Source organism: Muntiacus reevesi, chromosome 17 (genome assembly GCF_963930625.1).
Source record: "Muntiacus reevesi chromosome 17, mMunRee1.1, whole genome shotgun sequence".
Taxonomy (NCBI): Eukaryota; Metazoa; Chordata; class Mammalia; order Artiodactyla; family Cervidae; genus Muntiacus; species Muntiacus reevesi.
The window spans coordinates 564,188-588,032 of NC_089265.1; the positions used below are offsets into that span (position 1 = coordinate 564,188).

A 23,845-nucleotide genomic window follows, 5' to 3' on the forward strand; every position below is an offset into this window, starting at 1 on the left:
ATGGGCATCGCCACGTGGCACCCAGATGGATGTGGAAATGGGCCCCCCAAGCTGCTACCCCAGGACCTTACCCTGGGTATCCCTAAACTGAAGGCAGGAGGAGTCCAAACCTAAATCTCCACTGTCTAGCTTTAATACCGGAGCATTAATCTCAATTCCCCCCTAAAATACCCATCTGTGCATCGAATTCAATCCATCCTCCCACCCCTCTCACCCCTCTCACCACATCCCCAGCATCTGCACTCTGACCCTCAAGCTGGGCTGGCCACCTCCTGCTCTGCCCACTGCATCAACAGAAGGCCCAGCAGGTCTGCAAACTGCCCAGGGCTCTGTGCACTCCCCCAGGGACTTGCACACTCAGGACACCCCAGACACACCTCCCAAGACTACACCACATCCTCTCCTGCCGCGCACAGGCCTGGCTCCCTGCCCCTCCCTCCTCACCAGGTGTGAGGACTGACTTCACCTCCCGCTCCTCAGCCTTCACCTCCTGGAGTCAGGGACCAGGTCCAGCCAGGGTCTGACACAGAACAGGAACTGCATTCACAGAAGTCCACTCTGCCTGCAAATAAAAAGGAGGGAAAAATCCCATTAGGGTACACTTAACAGTTAAAAAAACACTGACAAACTCCCTAAATTTCCCTTTTCCTTCATTTTTTCCTCTGGCCACCCCCAGTCACCCTGCTGGACCCTGGGGATGGCTTCCTGACCGCCCCCACTGCTCACGTTCAGAATGACTTATTCCACCTGGACAAGGCTAGCTTCCCCTTCCTGCGGGAGAGCTGATAGATTTCCTGTATGTCATCATTGATTTTTATTAACATGGATAATAAAGATGAGAGGAAATTACTTTCTTAGCTGCTGAATAAGGTACAGTTCTGGGCACATTCCATAAATACTTCTTACAATTTGATACTTTACATTAGAGATGAGCTGGGGACACTAGTCCTGAGACACACGAGAGAAGCCTTGGAACACTGCTGACACCCTGGTCAGTATAAGGAATGCAGTCACTCCAGACCCTGACCCAAAGCAGTTCTCCCCAGGGCAGTGGAGGCTGGGACCCAAGATGCCCCTGGGCTCGGGGGGACTGTCCCAGATGAAGGGCTGGGCAATCTGACAGTGGTTCCTAGAGGAGGCAGATTCACCTGAAGTAATACTCCAGCATACAAACTGGTGCAGCCACTATGGAGAGCAGTATAGAGATTCCTTAAAAACAGTTACCATGTGATCCAGTAACTACACTCCTGGGCATGTATCCCAGTGTCCACAGCAGCATATAATAGCCAAGATGTGACTATTACATGTAAGACAACCTAAATGTCCAATGACAGACGAATGGAGAGCAGTATGGAGATTCCTTAAAAAAAAAAGTTATCATATGATCCAGTAACCCCACTCCTGGGCATGCATCCCAGTGTCCCTACCAGCATATAATAGCCAAGATGTGACTATTACATGTAAGACAACCTAAATGTCCAATGACAGACGAATGGAGAGCAGTATGGAGATTCCTTAAAAAAAAAAAAGGTTATCATATGATCCACTAATCCCACTCCTGGGCATACATCTAGAGAAAACTCTAATTTGAAAAGATACATGCATCCCAGTGTCCATAGCAGCATATAATAGCCAAGATGTGACTATTACATGTAAGACAACCTAAATGTCCGATGACAGAAGGATGGATAAAGAAGATGTGAAACGTATATACATACAATGGAATATTGCTCAGCCATTAAAAAAAATGAAATAATGCCATTTGGAGCAACATGGATGGACTTAGAGATATTATCATACCAAATGAAGTCACAGAGAAAGATAGATACCATGTGATATCACTTAAACATAGAATCTTTAAAAATAATACAGATGAATCTACACAGAAAACAGAAACAGACTCACAGACATAGAAAACAAACATATGGTATCAAAGGGGAAAGGTGTGGGGGGATAAATTAGGAGTTCGGGATTAACAGATAGATACCACAGTAAATAAAATAGATAAACAACAATGGTTTACTGTATAGCACAGGGAACTCTACTTAATATCTTGTAGCAACCTATAACGAATCACTCTGCTGTGTACTCAAAACTAAATACAACATGGTAAGTCAACAATATGTCACTACAAGTAAATACATTTTTTAAAGATTTTCTTACCACAGCACAGTGACAAAGCAACTCGCAGGGTGTTTTTATAAAGTAATGTGAAATCTTCCGCACGTTTACACGACGAGCATTGGGGTGGGCAGAGTTAAGACAGCTTCTAAGTCACATTCATACAGGTCTACAACATGGCTTCAACAGCAAGTATGTTTTTACACAGCAGGAAAAGTGATAGAAGCTAAAAACATATTCCAGCAAGCAGAGTGCTGGCCATCCTCCTGTGTCTTGCCCTGAGTGCACACAATTAGGTGAAGGCGAAAGGAAGAAAGAAAAGGGAACCGCCACGGCACTTTTAGTTTAAGTGGAGCTGAGGGAGCCGCTGCGAATTGGCCCACCTGTGGCTCCAGCAGCTCCACTTGCACAGCACCTGCTCACCAGCCGAGTTCAGGCCGTGGGCCCACGGAGCCCCTTTGGGGTGAGTCTTTGGCAGACAGGAAAGAGCGGCTGGCCGTCAGGCTGGGGGGAGGCACCCTGCGAAGACTGCATCTGCAGAGCTGCGTCTGCCCCTCCAGAGAGCGTTTAAGACGCTGACTAGACAACGCAGTTGAAGGCTCCGCTGTGAGCTTGACAAGTTGGCTACTTCACATGTTACTCAATATCTATTTTCCCTAATGAAAATACTGTCTCATGACGTCCTGAAAAACGAGCCACCACCCGTTTTTACAGTGAGCTTCCCAGGTGGTGCTAGTGGCCAAGAACCCGCCTGCCAATGCGGGAGACTTCAGAGATCCAGGTCCGATCCCTGGGTCAGGAAGATCCCCTGGAGAAGGAAAGGGCAACCCCCTTCATTATTCTTGCCTGGAAAATTCCAGGGACAGAGGAGACTGGCGGGCTACTGTCTGTAGGTCACAAAGAGTCAGACACGACTGAAACAACACACACACGCACGCATATCATGTTAGAGTAAACTAGCGCTCTGGAGAAAAGATGAAGCCTGGTGATAAACAGAGTGCCGGGGCTGGGGCATATTGTAAACGGTGACAGCAGGCTCTGTGAAGGAGGCTGAGGCCACAGACAGCAAAGGAACGCGCAGGTGACAGGAATCCAAGCCGGGTCCTGAGGGAGGGGCCTGCAGACCCAGGAGCTGCAGGAAGCCGGCAGGGTGGAGCGGGTGGGGAGCAGGGATAGCAGCGGAGGGAGGTGAGGGCAGGGATGTGACCACCGCGGGCCCATCGAGGCCCTGGAGACCGTCACATAAAACACCTGCATGTTTGCTATATTCTGAGCTGAGCTGCACAAAAGTAGCTGTAAATCATCCTGCAGTTTGGAGTGGGGAAGGGCCTTTCTGCGGAGAAGTGACTAGCTGACATGCACGGTCCAGGGTCACCTGTTCAGTGTGCTGGGAGGGAAACGGAAGGGCAGAAGGGGGCGCCCTGGAGGCCTGAGCACTGACCACAGGAGCGATGACCACGAGAGATCGGCTGCCGCGGTAACGGGGCATGAAATCATCAGTGTTGGATGCATTCATAAGTCAGAGGCCATGGAATTACTGACAACTGGATACTGTGAAGGCTGCGAGAAACGCAAGGGAACAAAGTAATGAGGTGTAGAGGACACAGCTAGTACCCGCCACTTTAACCTACAGCAAATCACCTAATATTTTGGGGGAAAAGAGACATTTTGCATGCCTCATACCAGCCAGAAAACATGTTAAGGACTTCACCTGAGCAGACATTGTCCAGTAAGGTCAACGCTGAGGTGGGAGCTGTCCTCGCTGGACAGACCGGACGCACACACAGGGGAGCCACCCACCTCACAGTTGATGCTCGGCCCGGACTGAACTCAAGCCACCTCCCGCCCGGGCGCCACCGGCAGTCTTTCTCCCAGAAGTGCTCCAGCTTCCTCGAGGTCCCTTATCAAATGCGCCTGCTACAGCCATGCGCACACACGCACCGCGCTCCGGCGCGCAGCTCCCCAGGCCGTCTAGCGGCTGCGCCGAGCCCCACCGGGCAGTGGAACCGACTCAGGTGTTCAGGATCAGAGCCCACAGCAATCACAGGGGAAGTAAGGGGAAGATGCTGTTACGAATTTTCGGGAGGGATAGGGACCCCAGAAGTGACTGAAGATCAAATGGAGGATTTTGCCATGTCCAAGCCATTGCCTGTATGTTTTACGTTTAATCAGTAAATTCAGGGCTTTCTCCTCCCACGTCATTCCTTCATTCTCCAACTTGTTACGGGTTCGTTTATACAGGGTATACACCATAAACTCTGCACACCTGACCACTCAGCACTCGGCCAGATTTGGGAACATTTGTGACAAGGCCGTTTGCTGTTGTTTAGTCGCTCAGTCATCTCTGACTCTTTTTACCCCATGGACTGTAGCCCGCCAGACGCCTCTGTCCATGGGCTTTCCCAGGCAAGAAGACTGGAGTGGGCTGTCATTTCCTTCTCCGGGGGCATTTTCTCGACCCAGGGATCAACCCCACTTCTCCTGCATTGCCAGGAAGATTCTGTACCGCTGAGCCACCTGGGAAGCCTGAGAAAGACTGCAGGGGTCGGGGCGGAGGGGCTTAAATTCATGTAATGTGGTCATTCATCTAGTGTAATAAACTCAAGGGTGGAGCTGCAGTGGCAGAGAATCAATCAGCTGCCCTGGGGGCCGGCGGAAGGCTCGCAGAGAGTTGCTGATTCTACCCTTTCCATCTACTGCCCTTTAAACCTTCCAGGCACAGCACTGGACTTAATTTTTTTTAATTGTGGTATTAGGAGAATATTAATTGCATAAATTGAGAAGTCTTCTTTCACCTTCTGCTTTCTACACAATATTGTGTAGAGTTGATTTTACTTCTACATTGAAATGTGCTGTGGATTTTATGAAGTGACTCCGCTTGGGTCTAGAGATTAAAGAGGGTGGGTTACTTGTGAGTCCAGTTTTGTTTTGTTTTGTTTTGTTAATATAAGGAAATTTAGATTGAGTTCAAAATTTTCCTTGACTCTATTTTGGTAATTTGTGGCTGTCAGCAAATTTATACTTTTCAACTAAATTTTAAAATATAGTAGTGTATCTTTACGTTTTTCTCCAGATATATGCTCAGGAGTGGGATCACAGGGTCATATGGTAGTTGTATGTTTAGTTTTCTGAGGCACTTCCATGCTGTTCTCCAAAGAGGCTGCAGCAAGTCCTATTCCCAGCAGGAGTGCAGAAGGGCTCCCTTGCCCCCACACCCCCTCCAGCAAACTGAGCCTGGCTCTGGGGACACAGCCACAGGGGATAGGAATGACCTACAGGTGCTGAGTGCAGCCTCTCCAGCAGGTATTGTTTTAGGCTTTATGATGCTGGTGTAATTCAAAAAGACACGTGCACCCCAGGGTTCACAGCAGCACTGGAAGCAGCCTAGATGTCCATGGACAAAGGAATGGGTAAAGAAGATGTGGTGTGTATATGTGGTATGTATGTGGAATATTGCTCAGCCATAAACAACAAGGAAATAATGCCACTTGCAGCAACATAGAGAGGCCCAGAGAACGTTATGCTTAGTGAAACCAGTCAGATAGAGAAAGACAGACACTGCATGATATCACTCATATGTAGAATCTAAAATATGACACAAATGAACTTATCTACAAAGCAGAAACAGACTCACACACACAGAGAACAGACTTGTGGTTGCCAAGAGTAAATGCAGGGGAGGGACGGATAAATTAGCAGGATGGATTAACATATACACATCACTATATATAAAATAGGTAAACAACAAGGACCTATTGTACAGCACAGGGAAATTTAGTCAATATTTTGTAATAACCTCAGAGATAGATTATGAAAAAGAACATATAAACATATTATATATATATATATATATATCTGAATCACCTGAAACTAACTCAACATTGTAAATAAATTATATTTCAACTAAAAATATATATAGTGGTATAAATGTGTTCATAATATTCTCTTTTTTCCTTTAATATCTGTACTATTTGTGTATGTTACTCTTACATTGCTAATATTTTTGCATTTTCTTTTTTCTTGTCAATCTAATTAGCATTTTATTAACATTCAGAAAATTAGGTTTTGGTTTCATTGAAAGTTTTAGTATTTATTAATTTTCTATTTCATTTAATTAGGTTCTTATTCTGATTTCCTCCCTTTTTTAAAATTTAAACTATATGAATATATATTTCATACATGTGTAATACAGTTACATTAATCCATCACAGTCTGCATTCCATCCTGTCATTTCCTCCCTTGTTATACTGAATTTAATGTATTCTTCTCTTTCTAGTTATCTTGAGGTGGAAGATTAGGTCATTGTCTGTCTGTTTCCCTTCTAACATAAATATTTAAAGCTCAAATGGATGTTCAATCACTGTCTCAGCTGCATGTCACGAATTTTGACATGTTACATTTTCAGGTTCATTAAATAAAGCATCTGGGATTCCCCAGATACATGTTCACTATTAGTGTGCAGTTGATTTTGCTGCAGCGGGAGAACACACTCACCGAGAGACAAGTCACGAGCCATGCTAAAGGAAGCATGTCACGCTCGTGCCGCTCTGGCTACGCAAGGTCCTCGCGTAGGAAGGCTGCCCACAGGCACCTAGACGCAGGGAGATGTCAGGGATTAGCCACATGACGGTGGAGGCGGACAGGCCAAAACCCACAGGGCAGGCCAGCCGAGACTCAGGCAAACTGGAGGCTCAGAGCAGGTAGGAGCCTGCTGTCAAGGACCGGCTGCCGGCAGAACTCTTGAGGTGAAGTCTTCAGCTGACTGAAGGAGCCTCGCCCATATTGTGGAGGGCAATCCACTTAACTGGAAGTCCACTGATTTAAATGTTAATCATCTAAAAAAGTAAATCATCTAAAAACACCTTCACAGAAACATCTAGAACAATGTTAATGGCCCAGAAAAAGTGAATAAAGTTAACTATCAGAAGCAACTTCTGAACGCCCATCCCAAAGCAACTTCTTCCTTGTCTGACTGTCTCGCGTCCCTGAATTTTTAGAACCCTCTTAAACTACTGTTTAGGATCTTATGATGTGAAAAATGGCTATCAGAGCCTTCCAAAGCATTAGCTCGCATTTTCACTTACATTATGTCTGGGATGTTTACGGATGTGGGTCCTCTTGAAAACAGACTGTGTGTTGTTTTTCTTCAGCTCTTACCATCTTGTCTGAGAAAAAGTAGAAATAAAAACCCACTGAGTCCACTGCTGTCTTTCCTTCAAAACGATGTGCTGAGCTCACGTGGGCAGAACAGTCTTCACAAGCTCACGTGTTCACCATGGCTTTATCATTGCTTTTGCCTGCCTCCTGACAGCACACAGAACTGTTTGTTACAGAAATTAGAAACAATTGATGGCAAAAGACAAGGGAATTGACTGGAATACCAGCTCCGTGAGGAGGTGATCTTATAAGTCTTATATACACTCCAAGACCAGTCACAACTCCAAACATTAAACAAACTGCCTTGACCTGAGCAACAATTCAATAGATTCTCTGTGTTGCCAATTACTCACCTTGTGGGTGATGTTTTTCTTTGCTCAAAAAGAAACACAGGAAATATACTGCCAGATTATACCAAATAAAATGAAAATTATGACCATTTTGTTTTTTACTGTAACAAAGCTTATTGTGCCTTATTGAATTATCTTATTGAATCATCTCATAACTAAACTGCTGCATATTTTAGCATATAATTGAATATATACTGTATATTTTAACAAGAAATGGTACATTTAAAAAATCTTTCAGATATCTTTGTAACCCTAGAAAACATAAATTGTGCATATCTTATGTTTTTAAACATCTACTGTATATGAGTAAAATGAAAACTCAATTAAAACCATCAGTTTCATGCCTTTATGCCTGTATTTCAAGGGCAAAAATATAGCATGCTTGTTTTTCTTTTTCAGGTGACTATTTGAAGAAAGTTCCAAGACTGCTTACTTAACTTATTTACACAAACTTTTTGGCAACAGTATAACCAGAAACTCTTTACTAAAAGACACTGCTTTAATGATAAAACAAAATGAATATTTTCTTTAAGGACTAATATTTCATTAATTCCAGACAAAACTATTATACTCACTACTGAAATGCTTTCAGTTTCAACTTTTATTTATTTTAAGCTTTTCAGATTTTAACTTTTATTTATGAGCTCAGAAGAGGAGTTGTGTTGGGATTAAAGAAGGATCATGGTTCCATGTTTATGTAACTAGAATATCCATATAGATGACATCTGAGTGGAGATATGACCACATCACTCATTTTCAAACCCTCAAGTCCATCATCTTGTGTAACCCACATACACACGTGTGAACCCAAACCAAACTAGCTATTATGTGAAGGGGCAAGGAGAGGGGAATCCTGCTAGGAGACTTTCTGCAATTATCCCATTTTCCCCGCAAACTTGGGAAGTGATGTAATGCAAGTATTTGCTTTCCCTGAACAGGACCTGGTTGGGGACTTGAAGGAGAAGCTTTCCAATCACTTCAAGGACGTCATGGTCGGCCTCATGTACCCCCCACCCTCGTATGATGCCCACGAGCTGTGGCATGCCATGAAGGTAGAGCGGGTCACCCTGTGATACTGACACTTGTGATCAGGGAGGGAGGGGGCATGTCAGCAAAGAAGAAACAAGAGAAACACTTGAGGAGAGGGGGTTGTCATGAAAGGGGTGGGGGGCCTTCATAGCCCAGCAACAGGATCACTTGACTCTTCTTTTGAGCAAACTCAGATCCATGACCCGGCCCTGTGCAGAACTGCCAAGAGGAAAGAGGAAATGAGCTCCTTTTGGGGCTGTTTGCGTTTATCTCTTCCCCAGTATGGCTTTCGGCTTCCCTGATGGCTCAGGGGTAAAGAATTCACCTGCCAATGAAGCAGGCACATGTTCGATTTCTGGATCAGGAAGAACTCCTGGAGAAGGGCATGGCAACCCACTCCAGTATTCTTGCCTTGAGAATCCCATGGACAGAGGAGCCTGGTGGCTACAGTACATGGGGTCACAGAGTCGGACACAGCTTAGTGACTAAACAGCAGCATCAGTCCTTTTGTCTTCCTATGTTAAGTGGAAATGTTAGCATTCTTGTGAATCTCTTTATTGTATACATTGGGCTCATAAAGTAATGAGTCAGTAATGCTGAGGCAGAGGCAAAACATAGATGGCATCTATATTTTTGTGACCCTAAATTAGTCCTTTACCAAAACTACTGCTCAAATGTAGCAAAATCTTGCTTCTAAAGGATCAGAACAATTCTTTCTTACATGCAAGTCATGAGAGAAACTGACTACAGATTTGTCAGAGGTTTGTTGGCTAGGGAAGGGGGACAGATGACTTTTCACATCTTTCCAGATCTTTCCAAATGCTAAATGAGACACCTACAGAGATGCTGCAATCATTCCAGGGGGATGCCTGCCAATGACCTGATTTCCCGCATCTGGGAACAACATGAAAAGGGAGAGGGGGAAAATTAGGGAACCTGGGTCACGGCAATCGTATTCACAAATCAGCATTGTTGTTTGTTTTAGTCGCTAACTCATGTCCAACTCTTTGTGACCCCATGGACTGTAGCCCTCCAGGCTCTTCTGTCCATGTGATTTCCCAGGCAAGAATGCTGGAATGGGTTGCTATTTCCTTCTCCAATGGATCTTCCCAACCCAGGGATCAAACCAACATCTCCTACTTGGCAGGTGGTTTCTTTACCGCCAAGCCACCAGGGAAGACAGGGAGATCAGCACAGGCCTTATATAAAATATGAATTTCAACTAATGTCTTTTTAAGGGTTGCATATGTCAGTCTGTACCTCTTGCAAAATGATGTAACTAAAAACCTAAGGAGAAAGTCCTATATCGATGTTTAGATGAAACTGTTATATTTTTTCAGTGTCTCATAAAATAGTATAGATTTCTGAAGCTCTCTGAAAAAGGTGTGTTGTCTTTCAAATCACCATCAGGGAGGAATATCCTATGACTGGAAGAGGCTGCAGAGAGTACCCAGTCCAAATATTCAGGCAAATGGTACAAAACTCCACACCTGGGGAGAGGTGGGGTGAGGTCTCTGCACCATCCTTGGGGAATTAGGGACCCAGAATCAAGTACCAGTTTGCCCAAGAATTGACATTCTAGCAGCAAAGAAAAGGAGTGTCATGAGTGCTGTTTAAACGTCTTTTCCCACATGATTTAGAGATGCCTGTGCTGTTTTGTTTTATGAAGGAGCTCATTTCAGATGATACCATCTTCTTGAGTACCACGCACCTAGTCGATACCAAAGCCAGACCGAAGCAGGCCCGTCTTGACCCTGAGCACACGCCCGCCCTCAGCTCCTCCCGGAGCAGCAGGGCCGCATCCGTTCACTACAGGGCTACTCCCCATGGAGGTACCTTCATGTGTCTCTTGCTCTGTCTTTCCAGGGAGCAGGCACTGATGAGAACTGCCTCATTGACATATTGGCTTCGAGAACAAACAGAGAAATTTTCCAGATGCGAGAAGCCTACTATTTGCGTAAGGAAATACACATTTGTACATATGTTTTATACACGTTATAAACTTCATATTTTTCAAATAACAGGAAAAATATTCCAGTTTATGTATTTTAAAGAATTATCTAAGACACTCACATGTGAGATAGTAGTTACTCAAGACTAATGAATTGTCTAAGTAGAGTTGGTGATTAGGGCACTAAAAACAAAGCAATCCCAAGATAATTGAGTGAAGCAAAGTTTCCAGGAAAATAATGATGAGTTTCTACGAGGTGGACTCTAGTTTAGGACTGCGAGCGCTCAGGTCAGTGGCTCAGGGAGGACCTTGTCCCTCACCCCAGAGGGACAGTTATGAAGACAGAACAAAGCAAAGTGTAATGACCACTCAGTGAGTTCTACAAATACAGGCAACAACTTCACTTTTCATAAACCTCATAATCACTGAATCCACCTCAGAATCTGATTTTTATGCATTTTAAAAGCTGAAAGGTTAACTACTTTCATATTCAAAAAAGCTTTAAGACCTTAAATTCCATTGCATCATGTATCATGTAACAATGATTGTGAACAAAATGTTCCAGTCAGCTGCATTTCACTCAGACAAAAACAAAAATTTCCCGGGGGAGAGAATTAAGACCCTCCACTGAAAATATTAAGACAAGACAAAGACTTGGGGGACCGCTGGGTCAGGCAGTTGTCCAAGGAGAGAGAAGAGTGTCCTGAATCTTAAGGGTTACAGAATGTGAAATGATTCTCAATGTTGGTTTTCAATTTTGGAATAGAGATAGTATTTTTATAAGAAAGTAGACTTGGGCCTGTGTTATTGTTGGGGTCAGTTTTGTTGGGTGGACTGTTCATGGGCCTCATGTGAGTAGAAGGTGGTAGAAGACCAAGAAATGTCACTCGTATAGGAGCAGCTCTGACCTCTGCAAACACAGGGATGTGCGGTTCCGTCGTGACTAACCCTTCCATGTGGGTGTGCCCTCCCCAGAATACAGCCGCGACCTGCAGGAGGACATCTACTCAGAGACCTCAGGACACTTCAGAGACATGCTCGTGAGCTTGGTCCAGGTAGGAGATTCCTAGATTTGCTCCACTTTGCTCTACTGAAAAATAGCTATGTTTCGTTTTCAAAAAATAGGACAGGAAACTCCAGTAATAACAGTTACTGAAAGCCAGTAAATTCAAAGCACTACAATGGAAACTTGGGTTGAATATAGAGACAAACAAGCATGAATAAGACACCATCTCTGTCCTCAAAACAATCTACTCTAAGTAAAATGATCATAGTTATAGATAAATGCATAGTTGATTAAATATTATGAGGGAGTTAACAGACTGACAATATTACAGTTACAATTAGTAAATGTGCACATCATCTAAGGCATCAGAAGCCCAGGACCCACCCATCTGGTGAACAGTCAGAACCACCAGATGAAATACAAGAAACTGGGATCCAGGAGCCTCCCACATGACTTTAAGTTAAGAGATTCTGGTTTATTGAAAACAAAAACTAGTTTTCCCTCCTAGTACAAGTGTTAATCATTCAGTCGTGTCTGACTCTTTGCGACCCCGTGGACTATAGCCCGCGGGCGCTTCTGTCCATGGAATTAACCAGGCAAGAATACTGCAGTGAATTTTCATTTCCCTCTCCAGGGGATCTTTCCGACCCAGGGATCAAACTGTGTCTCCTGCATTGCAGGGAGATTCTTTACCATCTGAGGCACCAGGGAGCCCTCCTTACCAGCTCTTTATGTCGGTAATTCCATCTTCTGCTTGAGTTTGTATTGACCGGATTGTTCAGACACAGCCTCAGTGTCTGATGACACGGCGCAGGAAGCCAGGGGCTTGAATTTGGTCAAGCAAAGTTGCCCCCGTCCCTCTGTGTCATCAGTCAGGTTGCTGACCGGCCACCTTCCAGCAGGGAGCAGCGGGTGGAGTTCCTGATGTTCCAGCCCAGGTTATAGAACTTACCAAACGAAAGAGAGCAAGGGGATATGGGTCAGGGAAGAGCGCAGAAAATCTCCCGCCCATTCTGGAAAATAGTGACAGTGTTACTTGCTCAGTCATGTCCCACTCTTTTGCAACCCCATGGACGGTAGCCTACCAGGCTCCTCTGTCCATGGGATTCTCCAGATAAAAGCACTGAAGTGGGTTGCCATTTCCTCCTCCAGGGGGTCTTCCTACCCAGGTATCAAAACTGTCTCCCACATTGCAGGCATATCCCTCGCTGTCTGAGCCACCAGGAAATCCCACGGTCGACAGACCCACAGCCGTACACTAATTTCTCTTCTGAAACTTCAGGTTCAAATCTTTACCTTGGGAAATTTCTTTTTTTTTAATTCTACAAAACTTTGTTTTTAAAAAATGGGCAGCTTTGTGTAGCACTTTGCATGAGAAAGGTAAAAATTAAGAATTATTTCTACCCTGGCTAGAACTAGTCTGTGCATAGAAAAGAGTTAAAATGAGAAAACAACTATTGATAGTGATTTTTTTCCTTTAAAATACTAATGGCAGTGTGCAAATTTAAATAACTACTTTATTTTCCTTCTTAATCTTCAAATTTTGTCATCTTTCTCATCCAGGGTAGCTTCACATGTCCAATGAAATGTGTGTTTATTGTGATTAAAAGCTTCATGGTACTTCACAATATTTGGTATCATTTAGTTAAAAAGTGAATAAATACATCAGCCCGATTGTAACACCAACTGAGAATTCCATTCATTGCCAAGCACCAAGAATTTTAATTTTTTAAACTTTTTTTTGTGCCCAAGGAATAAAGAAGCCCAAAAGGAAAGGTTTCTGAGGAAGCCAAGTACTAGCTGCTCCAATGGAGGAGAGATTGGTGATGCGCTGGTTGGTTTTTTTCAAATTGTTCAACTGAAAAAAAAAGGCATAGAACTAAGCAAATCCATTGACCTTATAATTAAAGTAAAACTTTCCATTTGTAGAAACAAAATCAAATATTGTTTTAAGTGGATTTGCACAGCATGGCTGTGTACCTCACAAAACTGCCCGTATAATCCATTAAGTCCTATTCTGAGGATTCTACTCTCTGGGATGATAGCATCAATAGAGAACACAGAGCTTGGCTTTACATTGCCCAACAGGAGGCTTCTGTGTAAGCTGCTGTGGAAATAATAAATAGTAATAAGCAGCTCAGTTGTGTCCGACTCTTTGTGACCCCATGGACTTACAGTCCATGGAATTCTCCAGGCCAGAATACTGGAGTGGGTAGCCTTTCCCTTCTCCAGCAGGTCTTTCCAACTCAGAGACCGAATCCAGATCTCCCGCATTGCAGGCAGATTCTTTACCAGCTGAGTCACCAGGGAAACCCAAGAACACTGGAGTGGGTAGCCTATCGCTTCTCCAGGGGATCTTTCTGCCCCAGGAATTGAACCAGGGTCTCCTGCATTGCAGGTGGATTCTTTACCAACTAAGCTATAAGTCTATTTAAATTTGTGACAGAAGTTGAGTCATTACATGAAAAAAGTTTTTAATAATCATTATTAATACTAAAAATAATCTCACTTGGCAAAGCGTCAATTGAATATTTTCTAACTTATAAATGTTGTAAGATTAGCTACAAGATTCTCTCAACTTAGAAGGGTCATCATTTCTTGGCTTTCTAGGACTGACACTCCATAATGTAAATTAAAACGACAGTTTCCAGTCAGAAATTCATATTGGCGATAGTACTGCCCCAACAGAGTAGAGACAACAGTCCTGTTATAAATCCACAAGTTGCATCTTAATAGCAAACATATCTTTATTTTCTTAGTATCCAAACAGAAATGTATTTCAATTTATTAAAGAAAAATAAAAGTAGGATAAAAATTCATTTCATGAGGATTATTTTGTATCCGCTGGGGCTGTATCACAGTCCAGACTCTCCTTCCAAGCCGGGTTTCTTTTCTCTCTGGTCCACAGTTGGTCCCGAGCACTTCCCACAGTTACACGGCCCCTGTTTTGTAAATAAGCTTATTTGTACCATTTTTTTAGATTCCACATATAAGTGATCATGCGATATTTGTCCTTCTCTGACTTAACTTCACTCAGAATGACAATTTCTAGTCCCATCCATGTTGCTGCAAATGGCATTACTTCATTCTTTTTATGGCTGAGTAATATTCCATCACGTGTACGTACCACATCTTCTTTATCCATTCACTGTTGACAGATATTTAGGCTGTTTCCGTGTCCTGGCTCTTGTGACTAGTGCTGCAGTGAACATTAGGGTGCATGTATCTTTTTGATATGTATATAACTGAATCACTTTGCTATACACCTGAAATTAACACAACATTATAAATCAACTAAACACCAACAACAAAAAATTTAAGGCAAAAAAACAAAGATAACTGCTGGTCTGCATCTCAGAATCAGCTCCCCAGGGAAGCGTGCTGACAGCACCTCCTCCCTGGAAGCTCAGACAGGCCCTGTGGCTGGGCCGACACCTCACGTCTGCTGAGTAAGAGCCTAGCCTGAAAACAGGGTAGCACAATTGTAAGTGGGATTGTTTCCACCCCTGCCTGATTCCTCTCCACTTCTGTTTCTATTTGGTGATATTCCAGTGATCAAGTGCTCTGCCTCTCAGAATCTCTGCCTTTCTCCAAACGCTGAGCTACAAACCACCTAAAAGTAGCTGATATCCTAGAATGAGAATTGCAGTGGATTTTTATAAAGCAAACTCTCTGTATTTCAGGAAAAACACACAATTATGAAAATTAAACATGAGAGAAAATAAGTCACAAAGGGAAAAAAATTAGTGCACAATATTTTTCCTTGCAAAACTATAGTTCCTTTTTCCTGAAATTAAACAATAATGCTTTATTTTTTATAGATTATACATGTATATGCAATAATATTATCTGTATAGACATATATATTTTGAAATAACACACAATTTATTTTATCACTGGCTTTCACCTGATTTTGATTATGACTTCACAGGATAAAGTATTACTTCTGAAGTTCAACTTCTAGAGTTGGAACTTAAGTGTGTGTGTGTGTGTTTAACCTTAAAATAGCTTTTCAGAGCATTAAAATTGCCCTTTCAACATAGAATATAAAATATGAGGAGAGTTCTAGATTTTATAAGAAGTCAAGCAAAATTAATAACATGTACTTAAATATTATATATTTAGGAGGTTTCACAGTGTATTTCCCTTAAACTGTAAAACACACCTTGTGAGTATAATATAGATTTTACAGAAATTACTTAACTCGCAATTGAAACTGGATGTAAGAAACTTATAAAAGACATAGTAGAATACCCTTTGTGAATAGTCTTATTCAAGATCAGGAGTCCTGTGCAATGCTTAGTAAAATGTATAATTTCCCATAAATTTTTAAATATTTTGAAATTTGACCACTAGTTTCTGATTTCTACATTAATGACTCATTTTGGAACTCCTAGTTTAGGATTTGAATCAGTAAACTTAGAGGACTGGAAAAACATGAAAAGTGAGTTAGGGAACTGAAGAAGTCCAGCATGTCCGCTGACCACGATCTCTGGTACACCCCATGCCAGAGAATCTGTCTCGATATCTCACAGAAAGGAAATGGAATTGGTCCTACAGGTTTGTTAAACTGAGAGTTGCTAATAAAGGAGACAGCTGAAACAAGCAGCCAACTGAGGGTACTGTCACAGGACCAAGACCGTTCTCTCCCCCAGTTGGGATCCTTGTTCTCTCTGCCCCAAGCTCTCTCTATAGATAGATGATAGATAGACAAATAGATACATCAGGTAGATTCCCTACATAGATGATGATCGATGATAAATGATAGATAGAAGATAGACTCATGCTCAAACTCATGTCCATTGAGTCGATGATGCCATCCAGCCATCTCATCCTCTGTCATCCCCTTATTCCTCCTGCCTTCAATCTTTCCCAGCATCAGGGTCTTTTCCAGTGAGTCAGATCTTCATATCAGGTGACAAAAGTATTGGAGCTTCAGCTTCAGCATCAGTCCTTCCAATGAATCAGTTCAGTTGTTCAGTTCAGTCACTCAGTCATGTCTGACTCTTTGCAGCTCCGTGGACTGCAGCACGCCAGGCCTCCCTGTCCATCACCAACTCCCAGAATTTACTCAAACTCATGTCCATTGAGTCTGTGATGCCATCCAACCATCTCATCCTCTGTTGTCCCCTTCTCCTCCCACCTTCAATCTTTCCCAGCATCAGGGTCTTTTTCAATGAGTCAGTTCTTCGTATGAGGTGGCCAAAAAGTATTGGAGTTTCAGCTTCAGCATCAGTCCTTCCAGCGAATATTCAGGACGGATTTCCTTTAGAATTGACTGGTTTGATCTCCTTGTAGTCCAAGGAACTCTCAGGAGTCTTCTCCAACACCACAGTTCAAAAGCATCAGTTCTTCAGCCCTCAGCCTTCTTTATGGGCCAACTCTCACATGCATACATGACTACTGGAAAAACCATACCTTTGACTCTATGGAGCTTTGTCAGTGAAGTAACGTCTCTGCTTTTTAATATGCTATCTAGGTTTGCCATGGCTTTTCTTCCAAGAAGGAAGCATCTTTTAATTTCTTGGCTACAGTCACCATCTGCAGTGATTTTGGAGCCCACGGGACCATCTGCAGCCACTGTGCTTGTTCCTGACACTTCTGGCTAGACTTGAACCCCGTTAATTTCTTCCTGTCACGTGTTTATTCTATTCCTAAACCAAATACCTGTTTGTGCCATTTCTCTGGCATTTGCATCACCTAACAGGCTACTGTCTTAACCTAGGCTTTTTAATGTGACCAAATCTGCTTGGTGGGAAAAGCTACATCACACGTTAGTTGATTTTCTTAATCTACCTGTCTGTTTAAAGTGCTTTTGGCGATTAATTACACAAAGAAGTACACATATGGGCCCCATTTCAGGTTAAATGTCCAAAATTCTTACCTCTCAAAAAAATATCAGATGCACACAACTGCAGAAAATTCTTAAATATTTCTCACAACTTAGTTACATCGTGTGATCGGAAATCACTAAAATCACTTCAGTGATCCAGAAAATCTTCCCATCTCTACTAACTGATGTTTAACTTCTGTGACATCGAAGGTATTTCTTTATCTTTCTTTTCTTTGTGTAGTATTGATTCCGTGAGTATTCATCAAAAGCCTTCAGTATGCCAAGGATGACTGGGAATTATCAAAAGAGGCAAAGACCCCAGTCTTAAGAAGCTTGCATTTTAGAGGGGAGATTCAGACAGGAGAAAGCTAATAAACTGGTGCATTTCCCAGCATGTTAGCTGATGAAGAATACAGCAGGGGAGGGGATGGTGGGTCAGTTAAGATGTGCCAAAGCTGTCAGAGCAAATTCCACTGAGAAGATGAGCCTCAGCTGGTTAATGGATAGCCCTCTCTCTGTTTCAGTTTGGTCAGAAGCAGGTAACCTCTCCTGATGGTCTGGCCTCACCTTTGCTCTCGCTGAAAATCCCATCATGTCCAGCTGTGTCCCCTACACAGTTCCAGCCTCTGCGGCCTGCCCCATGGCCCTGGGCTGCTGGAGGAGTCTGCCTGCCATGGCCACAAGCCGCTCCACCTGTCAGGCTCCCCCGTGTGCTTCTGAGCCAGCAGTCAGGGTTCTCCATCAGGAACGGTGAGACACTTGGGATCCCTCACGTGACTCCCGGATGGAGATGATGCAGAGAGGTGTCTTCCCCTGCCCTGTCCTGTGTCACTGAGTTCATTTGCAGAGTCCGACAAACAATAAGAGCAAAAGACAGAGTACTCAGTATTTCTGCAAAGTTCAAAAAGCGTGTTTCCTTCAGATCTCCCACAGGAAGCGTGACATAAACTGGGGTATCACATGTCTCTCCCACCTGTCTTTCTTCTGTGTCCTCATGACCTTCAGGGACCAGAGGACCTTGCGCTGGTGAGCCCTCCTTCCATCCTGTTCGAAATGCCCTCTTAGGTCAGCTTGGCCATGTCTGTTCTTTCCTTATAAGATGAAGAGGCAGGAGTGAAACAAAGTACAAAATGCTCTCTTCTCACTGCACAAAATCTGGATTTCATGGTTATTTTCTTGCTGCCTATGTGTGATGTTCCGAGTCAGAGGTCCAGTATTAACTCATGCTTTCTTTGTGCGTTTTTCTCCTGACAACATTAAATCCTGTCTCTACCAGCCGGCCAGGCAGCAGACGCTGTTTGGAGGGAGAAGAAGATACTGCACAGAGGGTTGGCAAAGTGGAAAGCTCATCAACTCCTTTGAAAGATTACCTCAGCTGCAAAGAAAAAACGAAAAGTGCCCACATTTTTTAACAGACCAGCATTTTATAAAGTATCCAAGAAATGTAGACTAACTCTAACTAGTGACAGCACTTTCATAGGCATCTCCACTATGTTTAGTGGTTCAAAGACTTGTCACCCAGTTATCCTACGTTGAACAGGGAGTGCTACATGTATACATGTGGCTGGTTCACTCTGCTTTATAGCAGAGACTAACACATACTCTAACAATAGAGTAAAGCAACTATTGCTGTTGTTCAGTTGCTATGTCATGTCCAACTCTTTGCAAGCCCGTGGACTGTAGCATACCAGGGTCCCCTGTCCTTCACCATCTCCCAGAGTCTGCTCAAACCCATGTCCATTGAGTCGGTGATGCCATCCAACCATCTCATCCTCTGTTGCCCCTTTCCCCTCCTGCCCTGAATCTTTCCCAGCATCAGGGTCTTTTCCAGAGTCGGCTCCTCACATTAGGTGGCCAAAACATTGGAGCTTTATGGACGGATGACAGTGGAGAGTTCAGACAAAATGCGGTCCCCTGGAGGAGGGAATGGCAAAGCACTCCAAGGTTCTTGCTGCAAGAACCCCATGAACATAAACAGTATGAAAACTCAACCATGCTCCGATTTAAAAACAAAGAACACTTACAAGGGAAACCTGTGCTTGCTTCCCAGGGAACCAGGGAGGAAGGATACGCAGACCCAGCCACGGCCACTCAAGACGCGATGGTAACTAGAGCCAGGGCCCAGGGCAGCTGTGGGGCCTTTGTCGGGCAGCCCGGGGCTGCGGTGCTACCGGGCGGCCTGCGTGTTTCAGGTGCTGTGGCAGGCATGCCAGCAGAGGACGGGGGAGCACAAGACGCTTCTGCAAGTGATGCTGTGTAACAAGAGCTGCCAGCAGCTGGGCCTGGGTAATGTCCTCCTTTATAGCTCCTCTCCAACCATGCGGTAAAAAGCAAGCAGGTAACTGGGGGGAAGGGGGGTGTTACAAATAGAGGAAAGCCAGTCCTCTCAAGGCACCTATTTTAGATTACGTTTGTGCAGACACGCCTCATCTATTAACACTGCTCAGGAAGGAACTTTCTGTAGAATTTTATTCTGCCAGTAACTGAATTATAGCAGTTCATGGGGTCTCAAAGAGTCAGACACGACTTAGCGACTGAAGAGCAACAACCTTTCAGTACTAAACCTTTGAGAGCCATCTCTGGTTTGCTGAAGAACTTACAAATATTAGCTGTGTCCGGTTCACTGTGTCACGCGTTGTCTTAAACTGAATATGCTGAACACAGGTTAATAAGTCTGGAAGGAGCCAAGGTCATTGTTACTGAAGTTGTGATTCACGCGAAGCTGGCTTATTGGTTTTAAAGGTGCTTTCTTTGGCTTTCCCCAAGCTGCTGTGTACCTTTCTATTTCTCTTATTTCTTAACTGGTTTTTTTTTTTTTTTTTTTTTTTTTTTTTTTTTTTTTGGCTGCACCACGTGGCATGAGGGATCTTACTACCTTGACCAGGGATCAAACCCGCATCCCATGCAGTGGAAACTGGAGTCCTATCCACTGGACCACCAGGGAAGTCCCTGTTTCTCTTATTTTTTTTTCAGTTCAGTTCAGTTCAGTCACTCAGTCATGTCTGACTCTGCGACTCCATGAACCTCAGCACACCAGGCCTCCCTGTCCATCACCAACTCCCAGAGTCCACCCAAACCCATGTCCATCGAGTCGATGATGCCATCCATCCATCTCATCCTCTGTTGTCCCCTTCTCCTCCTGCTCGCAATCTTTCCCAGCATCAGGGTCCTTTCCAATGAGGCAGCTCTTCACATCAGGTGACCAAAGTATTGGAGTTTCAGTTTCAGCATCAGTCCTTCCAATGAATACCCAGGGCTGATTTCCTTTAGGATGGACTGGTTGGATCTCCTTGCAGTCCAAGGGACTCTCAAGAGTCTTCTCCAGCACCACAGTTCAAAAGCATCAATTCTTTGGTGCTCAGCTTTCTTTACAGTCCAACTCTCACATCCGTACATGACTACTGGAAAAAACATAGCCTTGACTAGATGGACCTTTGTTGACAAAGTGATGTCTCTGCTTTTTAATATGCTATCTAGGTTGGCCATAACTTTCCTTCCAAGGAGTAAGCGTCTTTTAATTTCATTGCTGCAATCACCATCTGCAGTGATTTTGGAGCCCAGAAAAAATGAAGTCAGCCACTGTTTTCACTGTTTCCTCATCTATCTGCCATGAAGTGATGGGACCAGATGCTATGATCTTAGTTTTCTGAATGTTGAGCTTTAAGCCAACTTTTTCACTCTCCTCTTTCACTTTCATCAAGAGACTTTTCAGTTCCTCTTCACCTTCTGCCATAAGGGTGGTGTCATCTGCATATCTGATGTTATTGATATTTCTCCCGGCAATCTTGATTCCAGCTTGTGCTTCCTCCAGCCCAGCATTTCTCATGATGTATTCTGCATATCAGTTAAATAAGCAGGGTGACAATATACAGCCTTGATGTACTCCTTTTCCTATTTGTAACCAGACTGTTGTTCCATGTCCAGTTCTAACTGTTGCTTCCTGACCTGCATACAGGTTTCTCAAGAGGCAGGTCAGGCAGTATTTTTTTTTACAATACTTTTTTATTTTTTTTTCCTACTATCCATAACACACAGAAGTCTATAATAATTTAAAAGGTGGCCCCCTCCACCCCAACACTTATTTGCAGATACCTACACTTTGCCTTCCTGGGTATAACCAATCGAATCAATACCTACATTTTAAATTTATAATATTCATAAAAATCTCCTTTGAATCAATTTGTTAAAGTTTTCCAGGAATTTCAGAATATTTCCGGGCAAGACATAGTAGACGCCATTAATGAGTGTTACGAGGGATACTTCCGAGAGCTGCTGGTAGCTATTGGTGAGTAATCATCTACTTGATCCATCAGTGCCGATTAGCTCTGACTGACATAAAGATGCATTCAGTTGAATTAAAGTGATGGAGTTAGTTTCCCCTGAATTTAATTATTTAGACATTTCTCTGCATTCTCTGTAGAGAAAAAAATGCATCAATTCCTGATACAGTGGCAAGCTGATGTCTTTCATGAGCCTACACTCTTCCTAAGAGCTGTCAGTATTCACAGCAGGAAACCTTGACTTCTCAGGTCATCGGGGTATCACGTCTTTAAATTCATCGTATACCTGCTAATTTCCTTCCCTTGTAAAAAGGTTATGGTTTTACCACTATTTGAAATGTTGACATTGTAATATAGTGTACAATGAGGGATCCCACAGAGAACTCACAAAATATCACTTTTCCAGGATTATAACTGGAAACAAAAATTATTCTCGTTTCTCAAGTTTTGAAAAAAACATATGTCCTGTTACTCTCAAACTTTCTTCTCTTCTCTCTGGTTTTTCCTAGTTCTCTGTGTTCGAGACAAACCAGCCTATTTTGCTTATAGACTGTATAGTGCAATCCATGTAAGTATACCCACATATTTTTAATATTTTTCCAGAAGTCATGTATACTTTCCCAAAGGACTAGTTTTACTTCAATCATTTAAGTATTGATTCTCATTTTTGAATTTGTATGCAAATATATTCCCTTCAAAGTAGATATGCTCAAGTGAAAAGTTATTACACACCAAAATGAGACCCATCAAGTAAAAATAATGCTCTGCCTTCTATATCAAACGGAGGTGTCTTAGAAGTATTTCTTAGTGCCTTTTCCCCCAGGAGGTGTGCTTCAGCATTTTTATTAGCATCTGAACAAACTGAAAGACCAAATGCTTTCACAGCTTCCAAAGACGCCACCCAGCCCCGCCACCTCATACTCAGGCAATCACACGGCATATGGAGTCAAGAAGACAATGTCACAGCACTACACACTTCCAGTAAGAAGTGACTGTTTCTCAACATAGTGGTTTTTTAAAACCACTTAAAAGGCAATGGCCGGACAACAATACACTCTAAAGCTGTATTTGTAATTAAGTACAAATGTCTTTATTTTCAGGTGATAGTCAATTGCACATCCTTTGGTGCATTCATGTTCAAAGAAACAAATGCTTACATGCCTGAGATGATGCATATTGCATCCACAACATGCATGAAACACTGAGAAACTGATAAGGTCTGATGCAAATCGTTATACACATCACAGCCCTGAAAACTCAATGAAAATCATTTTAAAAATTCAGTATTAGAGTAATTTTAATAGAGTGTTTTATCCTCCAAGTGATTTTTAGAGACCAGCTTCTTAGAGGTAGCCAGAAAGCGTGGATAACATGCTAATCATCAAGAATAATTTATTTACTTATACTTATGTACGTATTTTTTATTATGTATAAGAACCTCTGTATCCTTGGAACATAAGAGGAAGATTGATGCTCACAGTCCCCTGCTTCTTTGTTATTCTATTTCCAAGAAGAAAACCTGATTGGATTAAATATCTGTCTAAAAGTATATTGGGCAAGGCTATTGAGTGACTTGAGAAAGGAATGTCTGTCTGCTGTCACCCTGTTTGTTTAACCTATACGCTGAGCACATCATGACAAATGCTGGGCTGGATGAAGCACAAGCTGGAATCAAGACAGGCAGGAGAAACATCAACAACCTCAGATATGCAGATAATACCACTCTGATGGGAGAAGGTGAAGCAGAACTAAACAGCCTCTGGACGAGGGTAAAGGAGGAGAGTGAAAAGAGCCGGCTTAAGACTAAGTATTAAAAAAAAAACTAAGATCATGGCATCCGGCCCCATTACTGCCTGGGAAAAGGTGGAAGTAGTGACAGATTTCCACTTCTTGGTCTCTAAAATCACTGCAGATGGTGACTGCAGCCATGAAATCAGAAGACGATTGCTTCTTGGCAGGAAAGCTATGACAAGCCTAGACAGTGTATTGGAAAGCAGAGACATTACTTTGCCGACGAAGGCCCATATAGTCAAGGCTACAGCCTTCCCAGTGGTCACATACGGTTGTGAGAGCTGGACCATAAAGAAGGCAGAACGTCAAAGAATTGATGCCTTCAAA

General features: G+C 43.1%; 1 protein-coding gene and 1 long non-coding RNA gene across 2 annotated transcripts in view; one reads left to right on the top strand and one right to left on the bottom strand.

The window, feature by feature from the left end:
* LOC136148640 (uncharacterized) overlaps positions 1–12,518 on the bottom strand; it is a 67,548-nt gene extending 55,030 nt beyond the window's left edge. The window contains exons 1-3 of the long non-coding RNA XR_010659534.1: positions 12,337–12,518; positions 7,206–7,286; positions 6,616–6,712 (exon numbers count right to left, since the gene is read on the bottom strand). This is a non-coding gene — a long non-coding RNA (uncharacterized lncRNA). The remainder of the gene's footprint in view (positions 1–6,615; positions 6,713–7,205; positions 7,287–12,336) is intronic.
* Positions 1–23,845, top strand: part of ANXA10 (annexin A10) — a 75,678-nt gene that overhangs the window by 45,840 nt on the left and 5,993 nt on the right. Inside the window, exons 4-10 of the mRNA XM_065908302.1 lie at positions 8,567–8,680; positions 10,524–10,614; positions 11,584–11,663; positions 19,498–19,551; positions 19,640–19,733; positions 21,637–21,732; positions 22,237–22,295. Coding sequence (XP_065764374.1) covers positions 8,567–8,680; positions 10,524–10,614; positions 11,584–11,663; positions 19,498–19,551; positions 19,640–19,733; positions 21,637–21,732; positions 22,237–22,295 — 588 coding nt within the window. The remainder of the gene's footprint in view (positions 1–8,566; positions 8,681–10,523; positions 10,615–11,583; positions 11,664–19,497; positions 19,552–19,639; positions 19,734–21,636; positions 21,733–22,236; positions 22,296–23,845) is intronic.